Source organism: Mobula birostris, chromosome 10, assembly GCF_030028105.1.
Source record: "Mobula birostris isolate sMobBir1 chromosome 10, sMobBir1.hap1, whole genome shotgun sequence".
Lineage (NCBI taxonomy): Eukaryota > Metazoa > Chordata > Chondrichthyes > Myliobatiformes > Myliobatidae > Mobula > Mobula birostris.
Window position 1 is genome coordinate 67,228,005 of NC_092379.1, and position 24,850 is coordinate 67,252,854.

The following is a 24,850-nucleotide window of genomic DNA, read 5'->3' on the forward strand; positions in this document are numbered from 1 at the left end:
GATCAGGAGAGAGATCATAAGGAGGGAGGATTTTAAAGGATTGTTAACTTGCAACTTAATGGCTCTCAGCTTGCTGAGGTTGATGGATAGAGCAGGGGAATGGGATTGACCAGTCCTTTTTAGGATGACCAACCTCTGCCTGCTCTGTGGAGGCTCTATGACTTTGGCTGAATGATGAGAACAATTTCAATTATATTCACCACATCCACAAGGAAAACTGTTGCATTAAATATGGTTACACAAATGAGATTTGCACCATTTCATTCTGGACAGAAAGCTATTGCTAAGCTAGGAAGCAAATAGATTCTGTGGTTATTTCTACCATTTTTTTCAATATCCATTCAAGTACAGAATCTTACCATAATCATATGCATGGAAAGAAATTTTGGTGAAGCTGGACTTGTTTGCTTACAGTTCAATAGAGTCTCAATAAAGATTTAATGATGATTCCTGATACTGTAAATAAGGTGGAGTTGTCTTCATTTGGAGCTGTTTTGTAGCCACAGGAGCAACACTGATGAATTCAGTAAGTCAGGCAGCATCAATGGAGAGAAATGAACAGTCAACGTTTCAGGACAAAGCCCTTCAGGTTTCAGACTCAGAAGAGCCTTAGCAGGGAAGTAAAAACTAAAGTAACAAATATATTTAAAAATATTGTAGCCCAAGTCCCTGAGTGTCCAAGCTTGTAGGTTGATAATGCATGGATGTTGTCCTAGAGCCACGTTTCTTCAAGGACGGCCCATAGCAGTTCCTCATATCACACAGTGGAGCTGTAGTCGACCACAATCCAACTTGCCTTCCACCGAGTGAACACCGGAGAGCAGCACAGATGGAAATGTAGGCCTCCGATCCAGCGGGGAATCCAGTGGCACACAGCCAGCTCTGGCATCTCCTTTCCAAGGCATGAATGAGGCCTGGTCCACCCCTAAACTGATACCATGCACCTCTCCTGTCATCAGTCTCACCAATGAACCAAACTCACAGTACATACTCTGGCTATTGGGAAAACAGAGGGGATGGAGCTTACTCAAGAGCTCTTTCAAAGATCCAACAGACTCCCCATAGGGCCAATGGCCTTCTGACTAACTTCATGTTTCCTAGCACTGAAAAAGGTTTCTGAGGCACCAGCAGTCATTGGGAGTCCTCTGCACGTTCACCACACTTCAGATTAAACAAAGACCAGGATCTTGAAACTTTATCCTGCTTTGTACACAAATGAGGTTTGACATCAGGAGGAATTAATTGGTGGAATTGTGGAAATTTATAACACCACTGCCCTTCGAGTGAATACTGGACTTGTTTTGCTTCTCTTAATTAAACTGTAAACCTCCCCATAGCCCTGAAGCTACTTGTCTACCATATTTATCAACATTTCCACTTGAGGAAATGTGGTTCTTACTCTCTTGAAGCTTTGTAACATAGCTAACTGGCTCAGTATTCTTAATTCCTGATCCCTCATTGATAAGAAGGAAGTAAACCTCTCTCTTTAGTTTTTTTCTATTTAACATACTCTTTGGTTTATTAATAATCTTTCCTCATGCTGGCTTCATCCTGGTGAATTTATGCTCTACACTCCGCTACATCCTTTCTATAATTAACCAGTCAGCATTGGACAGTATGCCTCGCCTACAGCCTAACTGATGTACAAAATAAGCTTTGCAGTCTTGAATTGTCTGCCTTTCTGGATGAACATTATTCTGACAGTTTAATGGTTTTCACAGTGAAAGATTTGAGAAGAGGCTGATTTGCAGCTCGAGTCAAACTCACAAATTAACAAACAATGGAAGCAATAACAAAGAGAAAAATGACTCATAGGTATCAAAGAAAATTATCATCCAAATGAACCCTCTCCCAGATTACAAAGCAGCTCTCATCAGGCATCCTCCCTCCTAACAGAAGCAAGCGTGTGTACACACACACACACACACACACACACACACACACACACAGCGAGGCTTGCATGGACATACATGCACAAAAAGACATATAGACACATACTGACAAACACAAGGGAAATTCAAGATTTCATTTCTTGTACGCAAGTGTAAACATAGAAAATAGGTGCAGGAGTAGGCCATTCCAGAGAACAAAACAATTGTTTCTCGAGTAGCACAACAGACACAACACACAACAATAATAATTAAAAAACAATAAATATAAATACCCAAGATAGCTTATTACATAGATTGTTTGTATGCTCATAAAGTGACACTCAGCACAGGAGTGTCTGTACAGAAGGTGACTGACAGGAAACGATAAAGTAGTGGCAGCTGGGGATGTGGAGTGGGGGGGTTACTGGGTGGAGATGCTGATCAGCCTTACAGCTTAGGGAAATTAACTGTCCCTGAGTCTGGACATCCTGGCGTGGATGTAACATAGCCTCCTCCCTGATGAGAATGGAACAGCCCATGAGCAGAGTGGGTGGGGTCCTTCATGATATTACTGGCTCTTTTCTGGCACCTCTCTGTCTACATGTCCTTGATGGTAGGTAGGCTATGCCAATGAAATGTTGAGTAGTTTTGACAACCCATTGTACAGCCTTCCTGTCCGCTGCAGTGCAGTTTCCGTACTTGCAGTTTGTTTGGATGCTCTCTATTAAACAGCTGTACAGACATGTATACACCAGCTCGCTTCAGCCTACTCAGAGAGTAGAGGTGTTGCTGAACTTCCCTGATGGTGTAGAATGTGTCCTCGGACCATGAGAGGTTGTGCAAGACGTGCACGTCCAGGATGTGAAACTGGTCACAGCTTTCACTGTTGTGCTGCTGTTGTAAAGAGGGGTGCGACTTTTCCTGAAGTTGACAACCATCGCGTTTATCTTGTTGACATTGAGGAAGAGATTATTTGCATGGCACCAGGCCCTGAGCTCTTCCACCTCCTCTATGTAAGCTGTCTCATCATTGTTGGTGATGAGCCCCACACAGTTGTGAGATCAGGCAACTTAATAATGTGATGACTTGGGTGCTTGGCTGTGCAGTCACATGTGAGAGAGTGCACAGCAATGGGCTCAGCATATGACCCCCGGACAGAAAACAGACACACAGATGTACACACACAACCACCTGTGATTATACATGCACGAACATGCAAATATATAAATGCATGTGTATGGAACTGTACCTGCTGTACACATGTGCAACTGCATTCGCACATAGACAAATCCCAAAACAATCCTCTATCCCAACCACAGCCCCTCGTCTTGCCTTTGCCCTTCCCAGTTCCTGGGTCCACCACCATCTTCTCTGCATCACACATCACCTGCCAACTCCTGGTGTGTCCAGTGTTAGCGACAGCTGACTGGTAGGTGTCAACCAGGTGGGCTTCCTCTGCTTAACCCACCTGATTTTTGCAGGTGGGTTACAGTTTTCAGTAAGTAGTGTTTAGATTAGGAGGAGGTCCCAGTGTAACACTAAACTAAAGGGGGATAAACATGGACTTTAGTAAGGCCTTTGACAAGGTCCCACTTGGGAGGTTAGTTCAAAAGGTTCAGACACTAGGTATGCATGGAGAGGTTGTAAACTGGACTCGAAATTGGCTGTGTGGGAGAAGACAGTTAGTGGTAGTGGATGATTGCTTCTCAGACCTGGAGTCCTGTGACTAGTGGTGTGCCTCAGATATCTGTGCTGGGACTATTGTTGTTTGTTGTCTATATCAATGATCTCGGTGATAATGTGGTAAATTGGATCAGCAAGTTTGCTGATGGCACTAAGATTGGAGGCGTCGTAGACAGCGAGGAAGGCTTTCACAGCTTGCAGAAGGATCTGGACCAACTGGAAAAATGGGCCAGAAAACGGCAGATGGAATTTAATGCAGACAAGTGTGAGGTGGTGCATTTTGGAAGGACAAATCAAGGTAGGACATTCGCAGTTAATGGTAGGGCACTGAGGAGTGAGGAGGAACAAAGGGATCTGGGATTTCAGATACATAATTCCCTGAAAGTGGCGTCACAGGTAGACAGGGTTGTAAAGAAGGCTTTTGGCATTCTGGCATTCATAAATCAAAGTATTGAGTTGGGATGTAACGGTGGGACATTGGTGAGGCCAAATTTGGAGTATTGCGTGCAGTTTTGGTCACCTAACTATAGGAAGGATATCAGTAAGTTTGAAAGAGAAGATTTACTAGGATGTTGCCGGGTCTTCAGGAGTTGAGTTACAGGGAAAGATTGAACAGGTTAGGACTTTATTCCTTGGAGCATAGAAGAATGAGGGGGGGATTTGCTAGAGGCTTACAAAATTATGAGGAGTATAGACAGAATAAACACGAGTAGGCTCTTTCCACTTAGATTAGGAGAGATAAATGCGAGAGGATGTGGCTTTAGGGTGAAAGGGGAAAGGTTTAGGGGGAACTCCTTCACTCAGTGGTGGGAGTGTGGAATGAGCTGCCATCTGATGTGGTAAATGCGGGCTCACTCTTAAGTTTTAAGAATAAATTGGATAGATACATGGATGGGAGAGGTCTGGAGGGTTGTGGACTGGGTACAGGTCAATGGCACTAGCGGAATAAAGTTTCAGCACAGACTAGAGCCGAATGGCCTGTTTTCTGTGCTGTAGTGTTCTACGGTTCTATGGTTCTAAGTCCAAAGTTACAGCAGGAGACTCCTGCTACAACATAAGGGGAAACAGGAAGACATCCAGTGTCCCTGGTGGCCATGTGTGCAGAAAGTGTTTCCAGCTACAGCTTCTGGACTGACTGCATTGCACAGCTGGACCTGAAGAATAATTCACTATGGAACATTGGTGATGCTGAGATCATCATGGAGAACATAATTAGAGCAAGTTCCATTGCAAGCAATGGCTAGACAGGTGGACAAGCTATGGAAGAGGACCAGAAACAGCAGTAAGCATAGGCAGGTGATCCAAGACAGCCCTTTCTCCATCTGGTACACCATTTTTTTGATACTTTTGTGCGGGCCGACCACTTGGGAAAGCAGCCAAGCACCTAGATCCACACTCACCTCCATTGCTCATCTGCGGAGGCAAAAGACAAACAGAACTATAATGATTGTGGATTCTGCGGCTACAAAGAAGTGGGAGGGTGAACAGACAACGCTCGTGTTACGAGTTGGTGCCAACCAAAGGAATGAGGTCCTGCATTATGAATTTATGAGGTAGAAAGAAGATTAAAGAGCAAAGTTGTAATCTTCGGGTAGCATTCAATATGCCAAAGAAGTGGCCTAGAAGACTAGCGCACCTTCAGGGTTCCGGGATTTCGTGGCTCTGGAGGTGGGTGGACTCGAGGTCAGTGCCACTGCAGGAAATTCGTGCGTTGTGAGAGATGGAAGATTGAAAGCAGCAAGCTGCCTGCTGGCTGTGTGCCCAGAGACCCGAGTTCTTTGGGCACAGAGCTTGAAAGAAGTGATGCAACAGACTTTTAACATCGAAAATCAGCGAATTGTTGGTTATGTCTCCCTTCTCACTGTGAAACAGGGACACTTTTTTTCTTACTAAGGAGAGAGAGAGAACCTGTGCTATGTCGAGTACCGGGTGAACAGGTAGACTTCAGGGTACTGCAGATCTGTGTCTTTATTGGTGCTTTGTTGCATGCTTGAGTGCTCCATGGGGTGCCATTGCTTTTTTACAGGTGGAGGAGGGCCATTGCTCTGCTACTGCTTATGTGTGGGTGGGGAGAGTTGGAGGGGGTTTTGGGGTTCTAACATTTAACTGTCATTCATTCCCTGGGCACTCCTCTGCTTTCCTGTATGTTTGTGAAGAAAAAGAATTTCAGGATGCATATTTCTCTGATATTAAATATACCTTTGAAACTACATGTTCTTGTGATTAGGAACAGGAAGCTAGGTCAGTTGTGGTTAAAGGGATGATGCAGGAGAGAGAGCAGGTTTTGGATCATTGGGGATTTTTCGAGGATAAATGGGGCCTGTGCAAGCAAGGTGGGTCCAACATCCTTGCAGTGAGTTTGTTCATGCCGTTGAGGAGCAATGGGACCCGGGATAGATATAGAACTGTGGAAAAGGTTCAGTCAAATACTGAAGGGAAACTAAGCCAGTGCGTTAAGCAGAGCAAATATGGACAGGGAAGGCTCACTCGAGGACTGGAAGGTGAAAGTGCCTCAATTTTAATGATAGAAGTCTGATTGGTAAAGGAAGTGCTGGTGGTTGTCCATTGTGTCTGACAAAGACAATAAACCTGTCTGGAGAGCTGTGAAAAGTGGAAAATGGAAAATCTGTTGGACTGGGGCTATTCTACTCTCTCAACCTCGGTAATCCAGGTCCAGTGGTATGAACAAGCGTCACAAACTGGGGTCTTTCTTGGTTGCAGTGGATGACTGTGCCCTTGTCACGCCCTTCACTCTCCACAGAGTATTGCAGAACCACCTTCTTGGCCACTGGATCTCACTGTAGATCTCATCCACCCCGTCCACTGGAGCTGAAATCACATGCAAGGACAGGCATGTCCCTATCTCACTGGGGTATGAGGCCGCCGGCTACCTCAAGGGAAATGAGCTTACAGCAATAACCAGCACACTGAAGTAGAATACTTTTGCATTCAACTGAGATGTGTCTCAAAGTTTTAACTTCTGTTTGGTACTGAGCAGATGAATAAGATGCGTGGAAACATAATACCCACTGGCTAATTAAACACCTCTCCCTTATTTCAAGGGTGGTAGAACTCCTTTGTCATTTCAGCCAGCTGCAACAAGATCCCATTTCCAGCTATTCCTCCCCAACTCTTTCATCTTTCTGCAGGACCCCTCTCCCTTTGACCAACTGCCCCCCCTCGGTTTGCTCATCCCTCACCGTCCACCCCTCCCTGATCCTTGAAGGTATCCCCCGCAACTTTAGGAGGTGCAACTCTTGTCCCTACACCCTCTCCCTCACTACGACCCATGGACATAAAACAGCCCTTCCAGGTGAGGTAAGGACATCCTCAAACATCATCTACTTCATTCTTCTCTGCCCCTCCTCTATTCTCTGATAGTTCCCATTACCACTTAGTTATCAGGTTTCTGTAACACCAGAGACATGAGGCGTGTGTGGCAGGGTCTTCAGCTTGTAACGGACTACAAATCCACCCAAAGCGTCAACAACAATGATGACTTTCTTCCTGATAGGCCGACTGCCTTTTATGCATGATTTGAAGCACAGCACAATGTGCTGGTGAGAAAGGCCCTGGCTAGGGTTAAACCATGTAAAGCTGCAAGGCCTGGTAACATACCTAGTCTAGAGCTAAGGGACCATGTAGCCCAGTTAAAAAAGGGTCCAAGAGACATCTTCAACATCTCTCTGGAACAGTCAATTGTTCCCGCCGACTTCAAGGCGGTCACTATTATCTGGTGCCCAAGGCGGCAACAGTAACCTGCCTCTACAACTACTGCCCAGTGGGATTGACCTCAAAAATAAATGAAAAGCTTTGAGCAGCTGGTTATGGATTACATTAAATCCCATCTTGCTGCTACATTTTCAGTTTGCTTAATGCTCATATCAGTCCACTGATGATACCATAGCCTCTGCACTCCACTCCACCCTATCTCACTTGGAGAACGGTGCCTCATATGCCAGGGTGCCGTTTATTGACTTCAGCTCAGTATTTAATACACTCATCCCTCAGAAGCTAGTGGGTAAGCTGTCCTCATTAGGTCTCAATACTTCTCTGTAAATGGATCTTGGACTTCACATAAAGAACATGGTCAGCCCATATTGGCACCAGCATCTCGACTCCATCATTCTAAGCACTGGGGTTGCATGCCCAGACCACGTTGATGTATGATTGTACTGCTAGATCCAGTACAAACCAAATCATCAAGTTTGCTGAAGACACAACAATGGCTGACCTCATCAACAATGACGATAAGAAGGCATAGACAGAAGAGGTAGGGCAGCCGGTAAAAAGGTGCACGTACAACAACGCAAGTCTCAATGTGGACAAGATGAAAGAGATGATTGTGGAAGGTACAGGCAGATCACTCCTCACTGCACATAAATGGCTCCTCTGTGGAGAGAGTTAAGAGCACCAGGTTTCTGGGAGAGCACATAACAAACGATCTCAGCTGGTCCCTCCCCTCAACCAATCTAACTAATCTGAACAGGAGCATCTCTGAGTGTTCTGAGCAGCTGCATCGCCATCTGGTCCAAGAATTTCAAGGCCCTACAAAGGATGGCAAGGACTGCTGAGAGGGTCATAAAGGTCTCTCTCCAACTCACCTGAGATATTTATCAGGAGGGCTGTGTACGCAAGGACCTTAGCATTGTAATTGACCCCTGCCATCCAGTTTATAATCTCTTTAAGCCCCAACCATCAGGCAGGAAGTACCATAGTGCTAACAGAAAGACTTCTAAGATGGGAAACAACTTCTTCTCTCATGCTGTAAGACTACTGAACTCCCTGACACCACCTCATCATATCTGAAGTGCCAGTAGTGTTATACTGTTTACTTTTTTAACTTGAGACATAAATGCACCTTGTGGAGGAGAGGGGGAGGGAGGGGGAGAATAAAAGTTCAAAAAAATTGTCATGAACAGAGTAATTTAGTGAAACAAATCGGGGAAAAAAACAATTGCTATCTTCCCTGCAATGCACAAATGTAAAAAGACAGATGGAACAGCACAGAAGAGTTCAACACAGTATGGGCCAGTTATGGAATCGATATAAACTCTCCCCATGATCGATATAACCGTTCCCTCCAACACAGCCCAGGACCCTACATTTTTCTTATTTCCATGAGCCTGTGTTTTTTTTTCCAAAAATGTTCCTAACGTATCAGACTCAACCATCACTTCCAGTGGTGTAATTCAATGGTTATCAAACTCCCAGTAATGCCTCCCCCCCTTCACCATTTCCCATCCCCTTGTCCCTCTCTCCTTGCCCGCCCATCAACTCCCTCTGGTGCTCCTCCCCTCTCCCCTTTTTCCCTTTTTTTTCGCGTATGCCTGTGTGCGTATGCGTCTGCATGTCCATGATGATGGATTTTTCATGGTTTTTTTTAACCAGGAGCACCACGGAGCTAGAGAGAGAGACTGTGTGACGCGCCAGTCCTCACACAAGACATTTTTCGCAGTATTTTCCCTTTGTTTTACGAGGTCGAGTTGCGATCTCGACACTCAACCCAGCACGGATGGAAGGCGTACTCGGGAGCGGATCCGACGAGTTTCGAACTCGGGAACCTCTGCTCCCGGGTCCGGTGCCGATGTTGTTGCGCCATCAGCCGGCCCCCCTTTTTTCTTCCTATCATGGCCTTCTGCCTTTTTCACTAGCTTCCCAGCTCTTTGCTTCATTCCCCCCGCCCCGCCACCCCCCCCACTCCAAGTTCCACCTATCGTTTGGCATTTCTCTCTCTCCCCTCTCCCCATGTTTCAAATCTACTCCTCAGCTTTTCTTCTCCACTCCTGCCAAAGGGTTTTGGCCCAAAACGTTGACAATACTCTTTTCCATAGATACTGCCTGGCCTGCCGAGTACCTCCAGCATTCTCTGTGTGTAATTCAGTCACTGATTACTTTCCCTGATAAAATAAACCTACCTCTGATTTCTAGATTATTTTCACAGATGTTTTCTTTTTGTAGATTATTCAATTAGTTACTGCACTATGGAGAATATACGAGACCAAAAAAGCAGAATCATTGGTTCTATACACAGATTTTAAGACAAGGATTTTGCGAAGAACAGGAAAGAAAAAAAGCACAATGGACAAACTAAATTCAGAGTTATTATTTTTCCGAATACAATGTGTCTGTTTCCATTTATTGGTTACACAAACCATTCTCCTTTATCACCTTTGGTTTCACATTTTAATGTACAATAACATAATTCATTGCATAGGGAATCCTTAATTTGGTGTCTTTATTTTATTTTATTGGTTTATTGAGATACAAAGCGGAAAAGGTCCCTCTGGCCCTTCAGGTCAGGCTGCCCAGCAATTCCCGAATTAACTCCAGCCTAACACGGGACAAGTTACAATGACCAATTAACCTACCAACCGGTACGCCTTTGGAATGTGGGATGAAACCGGAGCACCCGGAGGAGACTCATGCGGTCACAGGGGGAATGTACAAATTTCTTACAGGAAGCTGCAGGAATCGAGCCCGGTTGCTGGAACTATAAAACGTTGTGCTAACCACTACGCCCCCATGCTGCCTAGAGGTTCGAAAATTCTTGGTATGCTGCTTCGAGGATAAAACAACTTCTTAGAAATTTTAACGTGCAAATATGAGTGTGTAAATTGACAGAAACTCTTGTCAGCTTTCAAGCTGAATTTCTAAAGTTTCAGCTATCTATTCTCAGTTACCTCATTTTCTCTTTCCTATGAAATTAAAAATACCATTGAAAATGAAAAAAAAAAATCTTCCATTAATTTTGAGGTTTTGATGAATGACTTAACTGTTGTGGTTTACTTCAGACTTGCTGCCTCCTCACTGGTTGAGGGTTGGGGGAGAAGACTGATGAATTTTGGACTTTTCTCACCACTGCAGAAAATAACTAGTGACTCACACTGAAGCAGTGAGCAGTGGAGAAACAAGCACAATATACTACCTAGGTAGCTAAAACGGTACTTGTGGTTTTCCGGATTTGCTACTGTTTTTAACATGCGCCTCCCTTGACAGTCAGGGGTATGTTGTACCTACATGTCAACATTTGCCTAATCAAGTGCATATCAGTATTTTTCTATGAAAACTCTAACCTACATCCAATCCAATTCCATGCTCCATCACCTTTAAAATTCCACTCTTCCACAGGGACACTCCACTGATATGGTTTTCCACTTAATTCCTTTTTAATTAACTTACAGGTACTGTTCCGTACAGTAACATGTCACAGAAGAAGTCACATTTACTCCAACTTGTGTGTGAATAGCATTTCTCAACTTCTGTTTTACATGTTAACAGATATTTGCAGACTGTGTTCCTATTCAATCTATAACTAACCAGCTCACTCCAAAGGTGAATAAATACGAGTTCTGACGGACACCTCACCCCACAATGAATAGAAGGTGCAGCACTGTTTGATGGATTTTGACGCACCTCTTTCAACCAGACAATTCTGAATTGTGGTATTTGGAAACTACTTCTCATAATGCTAAAATTTGAGTTGAATATATATTCGTAGAGGATAATTGTTTAAAACCAGAGTAAAGTGAAGCCTTTCACTTTTATTAGTGATGCTGAAGTGAAATATACCCACGTGTTGGGATACTCATTGCACTTCTGTTTTTTTAAATTGCTGTAAGATCTGTGGCATGATATGAAACAAAAGAACTCTGTCTACGTTCCTCACTGCCTGAGAAAAGCAGCCAGCATCATCAAAGATCCCTCCCACGCATTCTCTCTTCTCCCCCGTTCCATCAGGCAGAAGATACAAAAATTGAAAATGTGCACCTCCAGACTCGAGGAAAACTTCTATCCCACTGTTACTAGCATCTTGAATGAACCTCTTGTATGCAAATAATGATTCTTGCCTTCATAATGTACACCATCATAGCTCTTATACTTGTCTGCATACACGGGACTTTTTCTGCAACTGTCACACTATATTCTGCATTTTGTTATTGTTTTCCCCACAAACTACATCAACATATTTATGTTTTGAAATGAACTGTCTGGTTGGATGCAAAACTAAGTTATTCACCGCATCTCTGTATATGTACCAAGGAATTACAGAGTCACACAACACATAACTCCATGGCAACCAACAAGTCGCCATCTGCACTAACTCAGTTACATGTATTTGCATGCCGACCAACAAGTCCCCATCTGCAATGATCCTATTTATGTGCATTTGTTTGTGACCTTCTCTGAGTTGGTGGTTCGTGCTTGTCTGGATGATTTTTTTTAAAATAGAGAGAATCCCTGCCTCCACTGCTGCTCTCGGGCAGCATACTCCAGATTCCAAACACCTTCTGGGTTAAAACAAATTCACCTCAGATCCTCTTTAATCTTTCTATCTTTCACTTTATGCTTGGTTGCAAAACCTCAAATACCTTCACCATGGGAAACTGGTTCGCACTATCTCACGATGGCCCTCATTATTTCCTGTCACAACACATTCCAGTGTCCAGGGCAAACAAACCAGTTGATCCAGTCGCCCTGAGAAACTGAAATGGCCGAATCCAGGCAACATCCTGGTGCACCTCCTCTGCAGTGCAATTCATATTCTTCCTGTAGGCTCTTATCACTGGGACAGAGATCACAAGACTAGGCTGAGCATCTCACTGAGTAAGTGGGGCACTTACTGTTGCAAGCAATGGCAACTAACAAGCAGCAAAATCCTTAAGAATGAATTTTCAAATTTCACATAGCCCTTACCTCCTGAGTTTCTCTCTACACCACGTACCCTGCATCCTACCCCTCCTTCCCATCCACCATTCGCATTTTGTCCCCTTTTCCCCCCAACTACCGACAGCACATCCATTCCCCCATCTGGTTCCACCTGCCCTTCACTTCATGATTTCCCTTTATCACTTCTCTTCTTACTGCAATCCTTTGTTTCTCTGCTTATCATCGTCCAGTCTCTGACCCCCACCTTCACCCCTCAACCCTCCCATCACCTGGCTGAACCTGCCATTTTTTCCCTACTCCATCCATCCATCAAGCATGGAAATGGGTCTCTTGGCCCAACTGCTGGCCAAAATTCCCATTGAAGGTAATCTCATTTACCCGCATCTTTCCAACATGTGAATCTGCCCAAATTCCTTTTAAATGGAGAAGATGGCAGCACGAAGCAGTTCGCAGCGGCCACTCTGGTGATGATGTCTGTTATTTGTCAAGTAGGGTGCCGTGCACAATCCTGATTTGATGGAGACGGATGTGAGGGCACGGAGGAACATCTGGTAAAACTTCTGAAATGCCTGCTTCGCTGCTGCTGCTACTGTGTGGTACGAAATCTCCAGAGGGGAAGGCCCAGAGTCCTCGGCTTTGCTTGTTGCTTGGCGGTCGGGGCAGGGTCGAAGCACTCGGCAGAGGGTGGTGCTCGGTGCTCAGCGTCCAGTGTCAAAGGGCTGGTCGGAGTCTCGAAGTTTTCGGATGGACTCAGAGTCTGCTGCGGTCGGGTGCTTCCAATGGTGCTGCATTGGCAAGTTTGCGGTGCTTAGAGGATCATGGCAGGGAGATGAACTACCATCTGCATGAGATGATGAGGCTATCGGGACTTTGAGACTTTTTTTTACCATGCCCATGGTCTGCTCTTTATCAAATTACAGTATTGCTTTGCACTGTTGTAACTATATGTTATAATTATGTGGTTTTGTCCGTTTTGGTCTTGGTTTGTCTTGTGTTTCTTGTAATATCATTCTGGAGAAACATTGTATCATTTTTTAATGCATGTATTTCTAAATGACAATAAACGAGGACTGAGCGTCCTCATAATCTAATCTAATCTAAATGTTGTGAATGTACTCGCCTCACTTCCTTTCATGAATGGACCATATCCAGTATGAAAAAAGTTACCCCTCAGGCCCCTGTTAAATCTCTCACCTTAAACCTACGCCATCCAGTTCTTGATTCCCCAGCCCTGAGAAAAAAGACTGTGCATTTACCAAATCTATGCCCCTCAAGACTTTATGGACCACTATGTGACCCCTGCTCCTCCCCCATTTTCCTACACTGCAATGATTGTCTGTGTCCTCCAATTCCATTCACCATACTCCCCGTCTGGTTCATCTACCCATCATCCACCCTCAGTGGGAGGGGGTGAAGCTGGGGTCACAGACTGGAGGATGATACGCAGGGAAACAAAGGATTGCAGTGCTAGAGTCTGATAAAGAAGGGATATGATAAAGGAAATCACGAGAGGAGAAGTGAAGGGCAGGTGGAACTTGCCAGCCTCTGTCACATTGCCACACCAAACCTCCCCCATCTCTTTATACCACCTTCGATCTCCGCGCTCAGTCTTGACATCTACAACACTTCTATAGTTGTACAGTGGAGAGCATTCTGACAGGCTAGTATGGAGGGGCTACTGCACAGGACCAAAAGAAGCTGCAGAAGGTTGTAAATCTAGGCAGCTCCATCTTGGGCACTAGCCTACGAAGTAGCCAGGATACCTTTAGGGAGCAGTGTCTCAGAAAGGCAGCGTCCATTATTAAGGACACCCAGCACCCAGGGCATGCCCTTTTCTCACTGTTACAATCAAGCAAGAGGTACAGAAACCTGAAGGCACACATCCAGCGATTCAGGAACAGCTTCTTCCCCTCTGCCATCCGATTCTTAAATAGACTTTGAAGCTTTGGACACTACCTCACTTTAAAAAAAAGTATTTCTGTTTTTGCAGGTTTTTAAAAATTTATTTAATGTATGTAATTGTTTATTTATTATTGTTACATTTTATTTATTTATTATTAATTTTTTTCTCTCTGCTAGATTATGTATTGCATTGAACTGTTACTGCTAAATTAACAAATTTGATGTCACATGCCGGTGATAATAAACCTGATTCTGATTCACGATTCATCCAGCCATCTTCAAAACTTCACTCATCCAGACTACAAATTAACCACCAAAATCCCCATACCAAAGATCTACACCCTCAGAACTAAATGATGACTGCTTGGTGACACTGACGCCAATCATCAAGAAATGCTTTGAATGGTTGATAATGGCAAATATCAAAAACTCCATTCCTACCACACTAGACACCCACCAATATGCTTAATAACAGGATCATTCTACAACAGATGTAACAGAACCTGGCTCTGACACACCTGGAAAACAAAAACACTTAAGTCACTTTGCTGTCTTTGGATTTCAGTTTGTCATTCATTATTGCCCCAAGGACGTTGGTAAACACAACTCCTACTCCTTTGTCTAAATACACCGCTGCGCAATTGGGTGTTGGATTTCCTAACCAACAGACCCAGATAGTCAGGATGCAAAACCACTTCGCCCTCCCCATCATCCTCAACACGGATGCCCTCAGGACTGAGGGCTGAGCCCACTGCTGTACACTCTGCTCACACACTGACAACTTGGCTGAACACCCAAGCAGTTACAGTACGTACCTTGTTAAATTTGCCAATGACATGACAGTGGTGAGCGGCAGAGTTCGAGGCTTGACGCCAGGGAAACACCTCTTCTTAAAGTCAACAAGACAAGTGAGATGGTTATCGACTTCAGGAGAACTTGCACCACGCACACCCTCTTTACATCAGTAGCACAGCAGTGGAAACTGCGAATAGTTTCAAACTCCTCGGGGTGCACACCTCACAGAACCCCTCATCGTCCTAGAACACATCCATCACAGGCACGACAGCTCACCAATGCCTCTACTTTCTGCAGAGGCTGAAGAGAACTTGATTTTGCACATCCATACTTACATCATTCTACAGATGTACAGTAGGGAGCATCCTGACAAGCCATACCACTGCTTGGTATGGAATCTGCACTGTGGTGGACAGGAAGGCTCTGCAACTAGTAATCAGAGCTGCCCAACACATCACTGGCATCAGTTTACCCACCAAAGACATATATACAGAAACCTGCAGGAAAAGGGACAATAATATCATGAAGGTTCCAAGCATCCTGCTCAGGGACTGTTTGTTCCACTCCCATCAGTGGGAAGGCTACATAGCATCCACACCAGGACCACCAGTCTCAAAAACATTACTTCCCCAAGCAGTAACTCCACTAACACCTAACTCCACCACTACTTTATTATTTCCTGTTCATCACCTTATATATAGCTTAGCATCACTTTATGAACATACATTTGATCTATGTACGAATACAAGCTATCTTTCATTTACATTTAATATGTTTTTTTTTTATTATGATTGTGCTTTTTACCCTCCCTGTGTGTTTTTTGTGCTGTATCGGATCTGGAGCAACACTTGTGGACTGAAAATGACAGTGAACATTCTTGAACCCTGAATCTAGATACAGGGTCTCAACCTGATATATCAACAGTTCTTTTCCCCTTCCTCCCACTGAATTCCTCCGGGGATGGGCGACAAATTCTGGCCTTGACAGTGAACTCCAAGATTAGACAAAAAAAAAGAATGTAGCGTCTGGTCACAATTTCTCTCATTAACAGAGAGAGACACTTCAAATAAGAAGCCAGTCAGATCCACAAATGAAACTAATGCTGGAGCATCCATTAAAATCTCACTCTCATCAATTAAAAACAGCACTGGATTTATAAGGAAAATTTGGGTCTTACTCTTCCTGTAAAGGTATTCAGCGACAACAGCTGCCATGTGAACGTAACACATCACTGCCTGCAAAGGAGAAGACAAACAATCAAGTACAAGTTGTTTAATTAAGTGTCATATCCGAATCAGCATTGTTGCATGCATTCAGCTTGTTATGGGATCCTTATCATGTACATGAGACCATCACAAACTCTCTGGACTTGCTGCTTTCTCATAGGTGGTGAAATTCAGATTTGATGCTTAAAAAAAAATGCCCCTTCTCTGATGCCTTCACATTAGCATGGACAAGTTGGGCTGAAATGTCTGTTTTGGTGTTGCACAACTCTTTGAATTAGTTGTAGATGAGCAGGGCAGCATTCTACAGTGGTTGGTTATTGAATCCATGATTAGCATCACCTAAATAGATCATTTCCATGCTGCTGTTGCTCAAACCTTGGATACAAACTAGTTGCCGTATTCTGAGTACTACTACAGAGGCCACACTGTCCCAAACTGAACGTAGGCCATATTGGGACCAAAGTGAGAAGAATCTCGATGGTGGTGAACCAGAGATGGGAATTCCTGCCGCAGACAGCTGTGACGGCTTGATAGACTTGTGGACATTAAGGGAATCAAGAGAGAAGGAAATAAGGCAATAAAAATAGCAGTGAGAAAGAAACATTACGCATTGTTTCTAAACTCTGAAGAGCACAGATAAGATGGATAGTCGGTTTTTCCCCCAAAGGACCATAAGACAGAACCTAATTCTGCACCTATTTGACACATCAGGTCTGCTCCGCTATTTCACCATGGCTGATTTATTATCCCTCTCAACCTCATTCTCCTGCCTTCTTCATGTAACCTTTGACACCCTTACTAATCAGGAACCCATGAATCTCTACTTTAAACATACTCAACTACCTCTACTCCACAGTTGTCTGTAGCAATGAATTCCACAGATCCACTAAGCCCTCTGTCTAAAGAAATTCCTCTTCATCTCTGTTCTAAATGGATGCCCCATTATACTGAGGCTGTGCCCTCTGATCCTAGACTCCCCCACTATAGGAAACATCCTCTTCACATCCACTCCATCTAGGACATTCAAACTGGGCCTCTAGCCAGGTATAGGTATTGATTTTAACCAATGCTTTGATGACGAACTCTGCCATTTTCATCAGAGATGATACCTGGGTATGTCTAGTCCAGTGGTACACATAACCCCGTAATCTGTTCCTCCTGATTGGATGTGGACTCACTATAAGACCATAAGACAAAGGAGCAGAAGTAGGCCATTCGGCCCATCGAGTCTGCTCTGCCATTTTATCATAAGCTGATCTATTCTCCCATTTAGTCCCATTCCCCCACCTTCTCACCATAACCTTTGATGCCCTGGCTACTCAGATACCTATCAATCTCTGCCTTAAATACACCCAATGCCTTGGCCTCCAAATTCCATAGATTCACCACCCTCTGACTAAAAAAATTTCTTCGCATTTCTGTTCTGAATGGACGCCCTTCAATCCTTAAGTCATGCCCTCTCGTACTAGACTCCCCCATCATGGGAAACAACTTTGCCACATGCACTCTGTCCATGCCTTTTAACATTCGAAATATTTCTATGAGGTCTCCCCTCATTCTTCTAAACTCCAAGGAATACAGTCCAAGAGCGGACAAACATTCCTCATATGTCAACCCTCTCATTCCCGGAATCATTCTAGTGAATCTTCTCTGTACCTTTTCCAACGTCAGCACATCCTTTCTTAAGTAAGGACTTAAACCAATCAGGTTTCTGCTGCCCCACCTTGTTTACAATCGAATTTCAGTTCTTACTTTGAGTGAGACCTTTGTCTTCGTTAAAATTATTTTTTTCTAATTTTATTTTAATGGCTTTCTTCAGCAGGCGGTCCAAAAAGCCATTGGTGGGGCACAGTAGTTTTGAGTTCAAGTCAATCCTATGGCCATTGTGTATGTAGTGTTCTGCTACGGCTGATTTCTCTGGGTAACTCAAACAGAAACACCTCTTGTGCTCCTTGAGGTGGGCTTCTACCATGCGTCCCATCTGGCCGATATACGCTACTCTGCATTCATAGGGAATCCTGTAAGTGCCAGCCGACCTCAGGTCACCTTTGATCGCCTAAGCTGTGATTTGAGCTTCCTTATAGGTTTGTAGATCTATATCAGCCAGACATGACGCATAGTGGAAACCTACATCAAGAAGCATAGTAGGTGTATCCATTTGAGTTACCCGGTGAAGCCAGTGGCCATAGGAATGACTTTGACACAAAACTACTGTGCCGCACCAATGACTTTTGGAAGCCATTGAAATGAAACTAAAGAAAAAGAATTTTAACAAAGGTGAAGGTCTCACTCTAAGTAAGAACTGGAAATTGATTGTAAACAAGCTGGGGAAGCAAAAACCTAATTGGATGAGGACTAACCGATCAGGACGGACGGACGACATGGGTATATATACCAACAGACTAGACATGCCCAGGCATCAACCCTGATGAAGATGGCAGAGTTTGTCATCAAAATATCAGCTCAAGTCCATACCTGTCCCAGGCTGGAAGAGTTTATTTGTCGTATATGCTGGAAAAGCACTAGATTCTTTTTTAGGTCATTCAATATTCAATAGGTTTCAATGAGATCTCACTTCATTCTTCCAAACTCCATCAAGTACAGGCGTAGAGCCATGAAGCACTCCTCATACACTAACCCTTCCTGGGACAATTCACATGAACCTCCTCCGAACCCTCTTCAACGCCAGCAAATCCTTTCTTAGATAAGGAGCCCAAAACTACTCGCAAATCGGTCATTGGTCTGACCAATGCCTTATAAAGCCTCAGCAGGTACAACAGCAGCATTTAAGAGGCACTTAGACATTGGGTCAGGCAAGGAATGCAAGGACATGGACATTTGCAAGCATGGGATTAGTTTAAACTGGCATCATGGTTGGCACTGACATGGTGGGCCAAGCGTCTATTTAATATGCTGCACTGTTCTCTGTGCTTCTGATAAATGAACATTCCAAATTTTGTAGCAAATGCTGCACTGGAATTCATGCCTCAAACCACTCCTCAATGTTACCTTCCTGCATCTTTAAACACATGGAGTAATGAACAATTCAGAACATCTGGTATATAATGTGGTAAATGTGTGGTTATCCATTTTAGTAATCAATGCAGAAGAGTGATAATTAAATGCAAAAGACTGAGTAACTTTGATGTGTAATGGGACTTGGATGTGTTTGCATACATGTCACCGGAGGCCAAAATGCATGTCTTGTAAGTGATTAGCAATCTTTACTGGAGAGGATTTGAATATAACATTGAAGAATTCTTATTGCAACTGAGTAGGACTTGAGGAGATTGTCTGGAGTATTGTGTGCAGTTTAATTCCCAAGAAAGGAAAAACCTACCATAGTAAAGATTCACTATCCAGCAACCACTGCCTTAAGATAAGAAACTGAACAGACTGAGACTGCATTCTCTAGAGCTTCAAATTTAGAAGCATCGTGGAACTTGCAACACTTTTTGATGGGTGTAGGGAGGATATTCATCCCAGCTGAGGACTCTAGAATTAGGGAGAGAGTTCGAGATAGTACAAAAGATTAACTTTATTTGTCACACATACTTCAAAACAGACAGTGAAATGTGTTGTTTGTGTCAAATGAAAACTACGACGATTGTGCTGGGCGTCCTACGAGTGTCGCCACACTTCCAGTGCTAACATACAACCCTAACCTTAACCATGTCTTTGGAACGTGGGTGGAAACTGGAGCATCGGAAAGAAACCTACGTGGTTACTGGGAGAATATCCTCACAGCCAGCAGCAGGAGTTGAACCCCAATCGATAATCACTGATGCTATAAAGTGATTGCGCAGGCCAAGCCACTAAATTACCATGCGCCCTATGGTGTTCAGGACGAAGATGAAGGGAACTTCCATCACTCAAAGGCTGGTGAATCTTTGACATTCGTGACCAGAGAGAACTATGGAGGCTCAGGCACCAAGTCCATTGGCAAAAGATAGATACATTTGCACCAGACAGTGAAAGATTCAAGAGATGTGAGAACAGTGCTGGAAAATGTTGCTGAGGCCAAAAGCAGCCAAAACCTGTGTGGTTTCTGAAAGATGGAGCAGGACTGAAGGATCAAGTTACCTACTTCTGCTGTTGCTTACCTTCTTTGGCTATAAAGCATGCCATAAGTTCACCACCGACTGCCATGGCTGGTATTAGCCTGGTTTAAACTAATTAAGGATATTTATTAAGTAACTTGATAAGGCAAACTAACAGCAACTTTATGATTTGGGCTGGACCAGTCTGGGCAAAGGTCTGTAAGTTCCTTTCTCCAAGGGAAATGGTTTGAGTTTTCAATAGTTATATGGTTACTTTTCATGAATTGTGCTCCACTGCCATCAGACTCCTGAACCAATCAATCTTCCTAGTGGTGCTGTCACATTCATGTACTTATTAGTCTCCCTTAGTTATTTCTACATTGTCATTCCAGTATTCTTCTTGCACTGCAATCTTTGCACCATTCAGCTCTTTGACACTCACCATCATATTTATTATTACCATTTACATTGTTTACCCTTTGAGTGAAAAGGAATTCCAATGCACCCTGACATTTATGATGATAAACTACACTTTGTAATTAACTAACTACACAGGAAATGTTGGGGGGGACTCAGTGGGTGAGGCAGCATCTATGGATGGAATGAAAAGTTGATATTTCAGGTTGGGATTCTTATTCTGGTCATCTCTTCACAGAAAATATCGAATGTCCTCTTCCCTCCACAGATGCTGTCTGACTCACTTAGCTCTTCCAGCTTTCTTGTGTGTTGTTCCAGATTTCAGCATATGTAGTCTCTTGTCTCTGACTAACAAGCTAACTTATTTCCTGACTACATTGAGGTTTAGTTAAAATTTGCCAACAATTATCCCAGAATTTGAGCACACATACATATACTCAAGCTTGATGGTTACTCACCTCCGAGAGGTCTCCGTTTTTCACATGGATTTTAGCCATACTACCCAGCCAAGTCTTCCTCAGCTCAGGTGTGCTGGCGTAGGATTTGGCTAAGCTATACTGAAGGTCCACCAGCATCTCAGGGTCTTTCTCATGCTCCTTCATCTGGGCAGTGGCCATCAGGACTGTCCGAATTCTCTTGGTTAGATCTTTGACCTCACTTGGAAAAGCAGTTGCCTGAAAAAAGGAGGAAACTCAGTTCTGAAATGTTTTTACAAAATGTGCAGAATAATTACCAAGATAACCACAATTTCACCTTAACAATCCTGCTCAATAAACCCCACATTACAATAATGTAACACATTTAGTTGGCATTCCACAATAAATTCAAAAGGATAAATTTTGACATTGAACAACCTGAGATGCCAGGACACACATCTAATTGAAATACCCAAAGCCAAATTTCAATCAATGAATTGGAAAAGCTGAGAGATAGCAAGGCTTGGGAGGAAATTTCAATCTTGCTAGAATACAGGGCTTGGCTTGAAAGAATACAGGGCTTGCAATGCTACAAGTCTGGTTCAGTTTGCAGCGGTAAGCTGGGGGATGGCTATAGAAGCTTCTAAGAATGAAGAAGCTTATTGAGAAAGCTCGAGTTAGGGGCAATGCGAGAAGAGTCCAGGACATGGATAGCAAAACTTTGGACAATCTACAGTGTGGTAGATGGGTGGAAGGAGGTGAGACACGTATGGCAGTAATGTACCAGTGTGAGAGGCAGAACTGAGATGGTTTAGAGGATGCCATCACATGATTTTCCATTGCCATTGCTCAGATCATGGCAGTATCCATGGGTTGGAGAGGTACTCATTAGCTAAGGTTCAATCAATTCATTCTACCGTAGCAATAAATACCAGAAGAATGTGCTTTCTAAGGCTGGAGAATGGAATATTGAATGGATTGAAGGAGATGAACTGTAGGGACATTGAAATTTGCCATTTACTACCACTGCTCAGGTTAGCTTGGGCATTTTATTGAAGCCCTGTGTTTATATAAAGCTGCTCACATATTGCTTTTGGTTACAGAGATTCCACAATTATAAATTATCATTCTGTACATATTCCAAAGAGTTACTCCTTTTACTAACATCTGCATTAAAATTCAAACCAAATACAGCTTGCCAAAGCTCTGCACAATCTCACCAAAACTTCCTTACTTTTCATTCCAATTCATTGCAAAAAAAAAAGGAACATCTCACTTGTGTTCATAGCTGTGTGGTATACCCGAAGGCTGACATTTCACACCTCACGATCCTGAATCATACATTTCCCAATTTCCCACTGTTGAAAGAACATTTTGCTTTCCTGCTCTTCCCACTGTAATGCGTAATCTCATTCTCTGAGGTTGTCCTCCATCCGCTGGTCTCTCACCTACTTCTTTAATCTAGGTCCCCCTGTTGACTCTGAATCCACCCCAGCACAGTTCACCACCTTGTTCTGCATCACAATAAACCCATACATTGCCTTTCTACCAAAAACAAATACGAACAATGAATAGCAATGGTAATGATTCTTGAGACAGCTCACCTGCAGCCTGAAAAAAGACCAATTTACTCCTAGTCCCACTCTCTTTTAATCAATTCTGTATACATGCTAAAATGTATTAAAATATATTCGATTCCTGGCATTCCCACAACTGAGTAGTAGTAGTGAGGTCGGAGATGGTATTAAACAGGAAATTAGAAATGTGTGCAATAAAGGAACAGCAGTTATAATGGGTGACTTCAATCTACATGTAGATTGGGTGAACCAAATTGGTAAAGGTGCTGAGGAAGAGGATTTCTTGGAATGTATGCGGGATGGTTTTTTGAACCAACATGTCGAGGAACCAACTAGAGAGCAGGCTATTCTGGACTGGGTTTTGAGCAATGAGGAAAGATTAATTAGCAATCTTGTCGTGAGAGGCCCCTTGGGTAAGAGTGACCATAATATGGTGGAATTATTCATTAAGATGGAGAGTGATATAGTTAATTCAGAAACAAAGTTTCTGAACTTAAAGAGGGGTAACTTTGAAGGTATGAGACGTGAATTAGCTAAGATAGACTGGCAAATGACACTTAAAGGATTGACGGTGGATATGCAATGGCAAGCATTTAAAGGTTGCATGGATGAACTACAACAATTGTTCATCCCAGTTTGGCAAAAGAATAAATCAAGGAAGGTAGTGCACCCGTGGCTGACAAGAGAAATTAGGGATAGTATCAATTCCAAAGAAGAAGCATACAAATTAGCCAGAGAAAGTGGCTCACCTGAGGACTGGGAGAAATTCAGAGTTCAGCAGAGGAGGACAAAGGGCTTAATTAGGAAAGAGAAAAAAGATTATGAGAGAAAACTGGCAGGGAACATAAAAACTGACTGTAAAAGCTTTTATAGATATGTAAAAAGGAAAAGACTGGTAAAGACAAGTGTAGGTCCCCTACAGCCAGAAACAGGTGAATTGATTATGGGGACCAAGGACATGGCAGACCAATTGAATAATTACCTTGGTTCTGTCTTCACTAAGGAGGACATAAATAATCTTCCAGAAATAGTAGGGGACAGAGGGTCCAGTGAGATGGAGGAACTGAGTGAAATACATGTTAGTAGGGAAGTGGTGTTAGGTAAATTGAAGGGATTGAAGGCAGATAAATCCCCAGGGCCAGATGGTCTGCATCCTAGAGTGCTTAAGGAAGTAGCCCAAGAAATAGTGGATGCATTAGTGATAATTTTTCAAAACTCGTTAGATTCTGGACTAGTTCCTGAGGATTGGAGGGTGGCTAATGTAACCCCACTTTTTAAAAAAGGAGGGAGAGAGAAACCAGGGAATTATAGACCGGTTAGCCTAACGTCAGTGGTGGGGAAACTGCTGGAGTCAGTTATCAAAGATGTGATAACAGCACATTTGGAAAGCGGTGAAATCATTGGACAAAGTCAGCATGGATTTGTGAAAGGAAAATCATGTCTGACGAATCTCATAGAATTTTTTGAGGATGTAACTAGTAGAGTGGATAGGGGAGAACCAGTGGATGTGGTATATTTGGATTTTCAAAAGGCTTTTGACAAGGTCCCACACAGGAGATTAGTGTGCAAACTTAAAGCACATGGTATTGGGGGTAAGGTATTGATGTGGATGGAGAATTGGTTAGCAGACAGGAAGCAAAGAGTGGGAATAAACGGGACCTTTTCAGAATGGCAGGCGGTGACTAGTGGGGTATCTCAAGGCTCAGTGCTGGGACCCCAGTTGTTTACAATATATATTAATGACTTGGATGAGGGAATTAAATGCAGCATCTCCAAGTTTGCAGATGACACGAAGCTGGGTGGCAGTGTTAGCTGTGAGGAGGATGCTAAGAGGATGCAGAGTGACTGGGATAGGTTGGGTGAGTGGGCAAATTCATGGCAGATGCAATTTAATGTGGATAAATGTGAAGTTATCCACTTTGGTGGCAAAAATAGGAAAACAGATTATTATCTGAATGGTGGCCGATTAGGAAAAGGGAAGGTGCAACGGGACCTGGGTGTCATTATACACCAGTCATTGAAAGTGGGCATGCAGGTACAGCAGGCGGTGAAAAAGGCGAATGGTATGCTGGCATTTATAGTGAGAGGATTCGAGTACAGGAGCAGGAAGGTACTACTGCAGTTGTACAAGGCCTTGGTGAGACCACACCTGGAGTATTGTGTGCAGTTTTGGTCCCCTAATCTGAGGAAAGACATCCTTGCCATAGAGGGACTACAAAGAAGGTTCACCAGATTGATTCCTGGGATGGCAGG

At 43.5% G+C, this 24,850-nt stretch overlaps 1 protein-coding gene across 2 annotated transcripts in view; it reads right to left on the minus strand.

Annotated features, from left to right (window-relative positions):
- The window catches only part of dock11 (dedicator of cytokinesis 11), a 325,211-nt gene that overhangs the window by 80,179 nt on the left and 220,182 nt on the right, over positions 1-24,850 (minus strand). For both annotated transcript variants that reach the window (XM_072270403.1, XM_072270404.1), the window contains exons 43-44: positions 21,063-21,278; positions 16,099-16,156 (exon numbers count right to left, since the gene is read on the minus strand). In XM_072270403.1, coding sequence (XP_072126504.1) covers positions 16,099-16,156; positions 21,063-21,278 — 274 coding nt within the window. The remainder of the gene's footprint in view (positions 1-16,098; positions 16,157-21,062; positions 21,279-24,850) is intronic.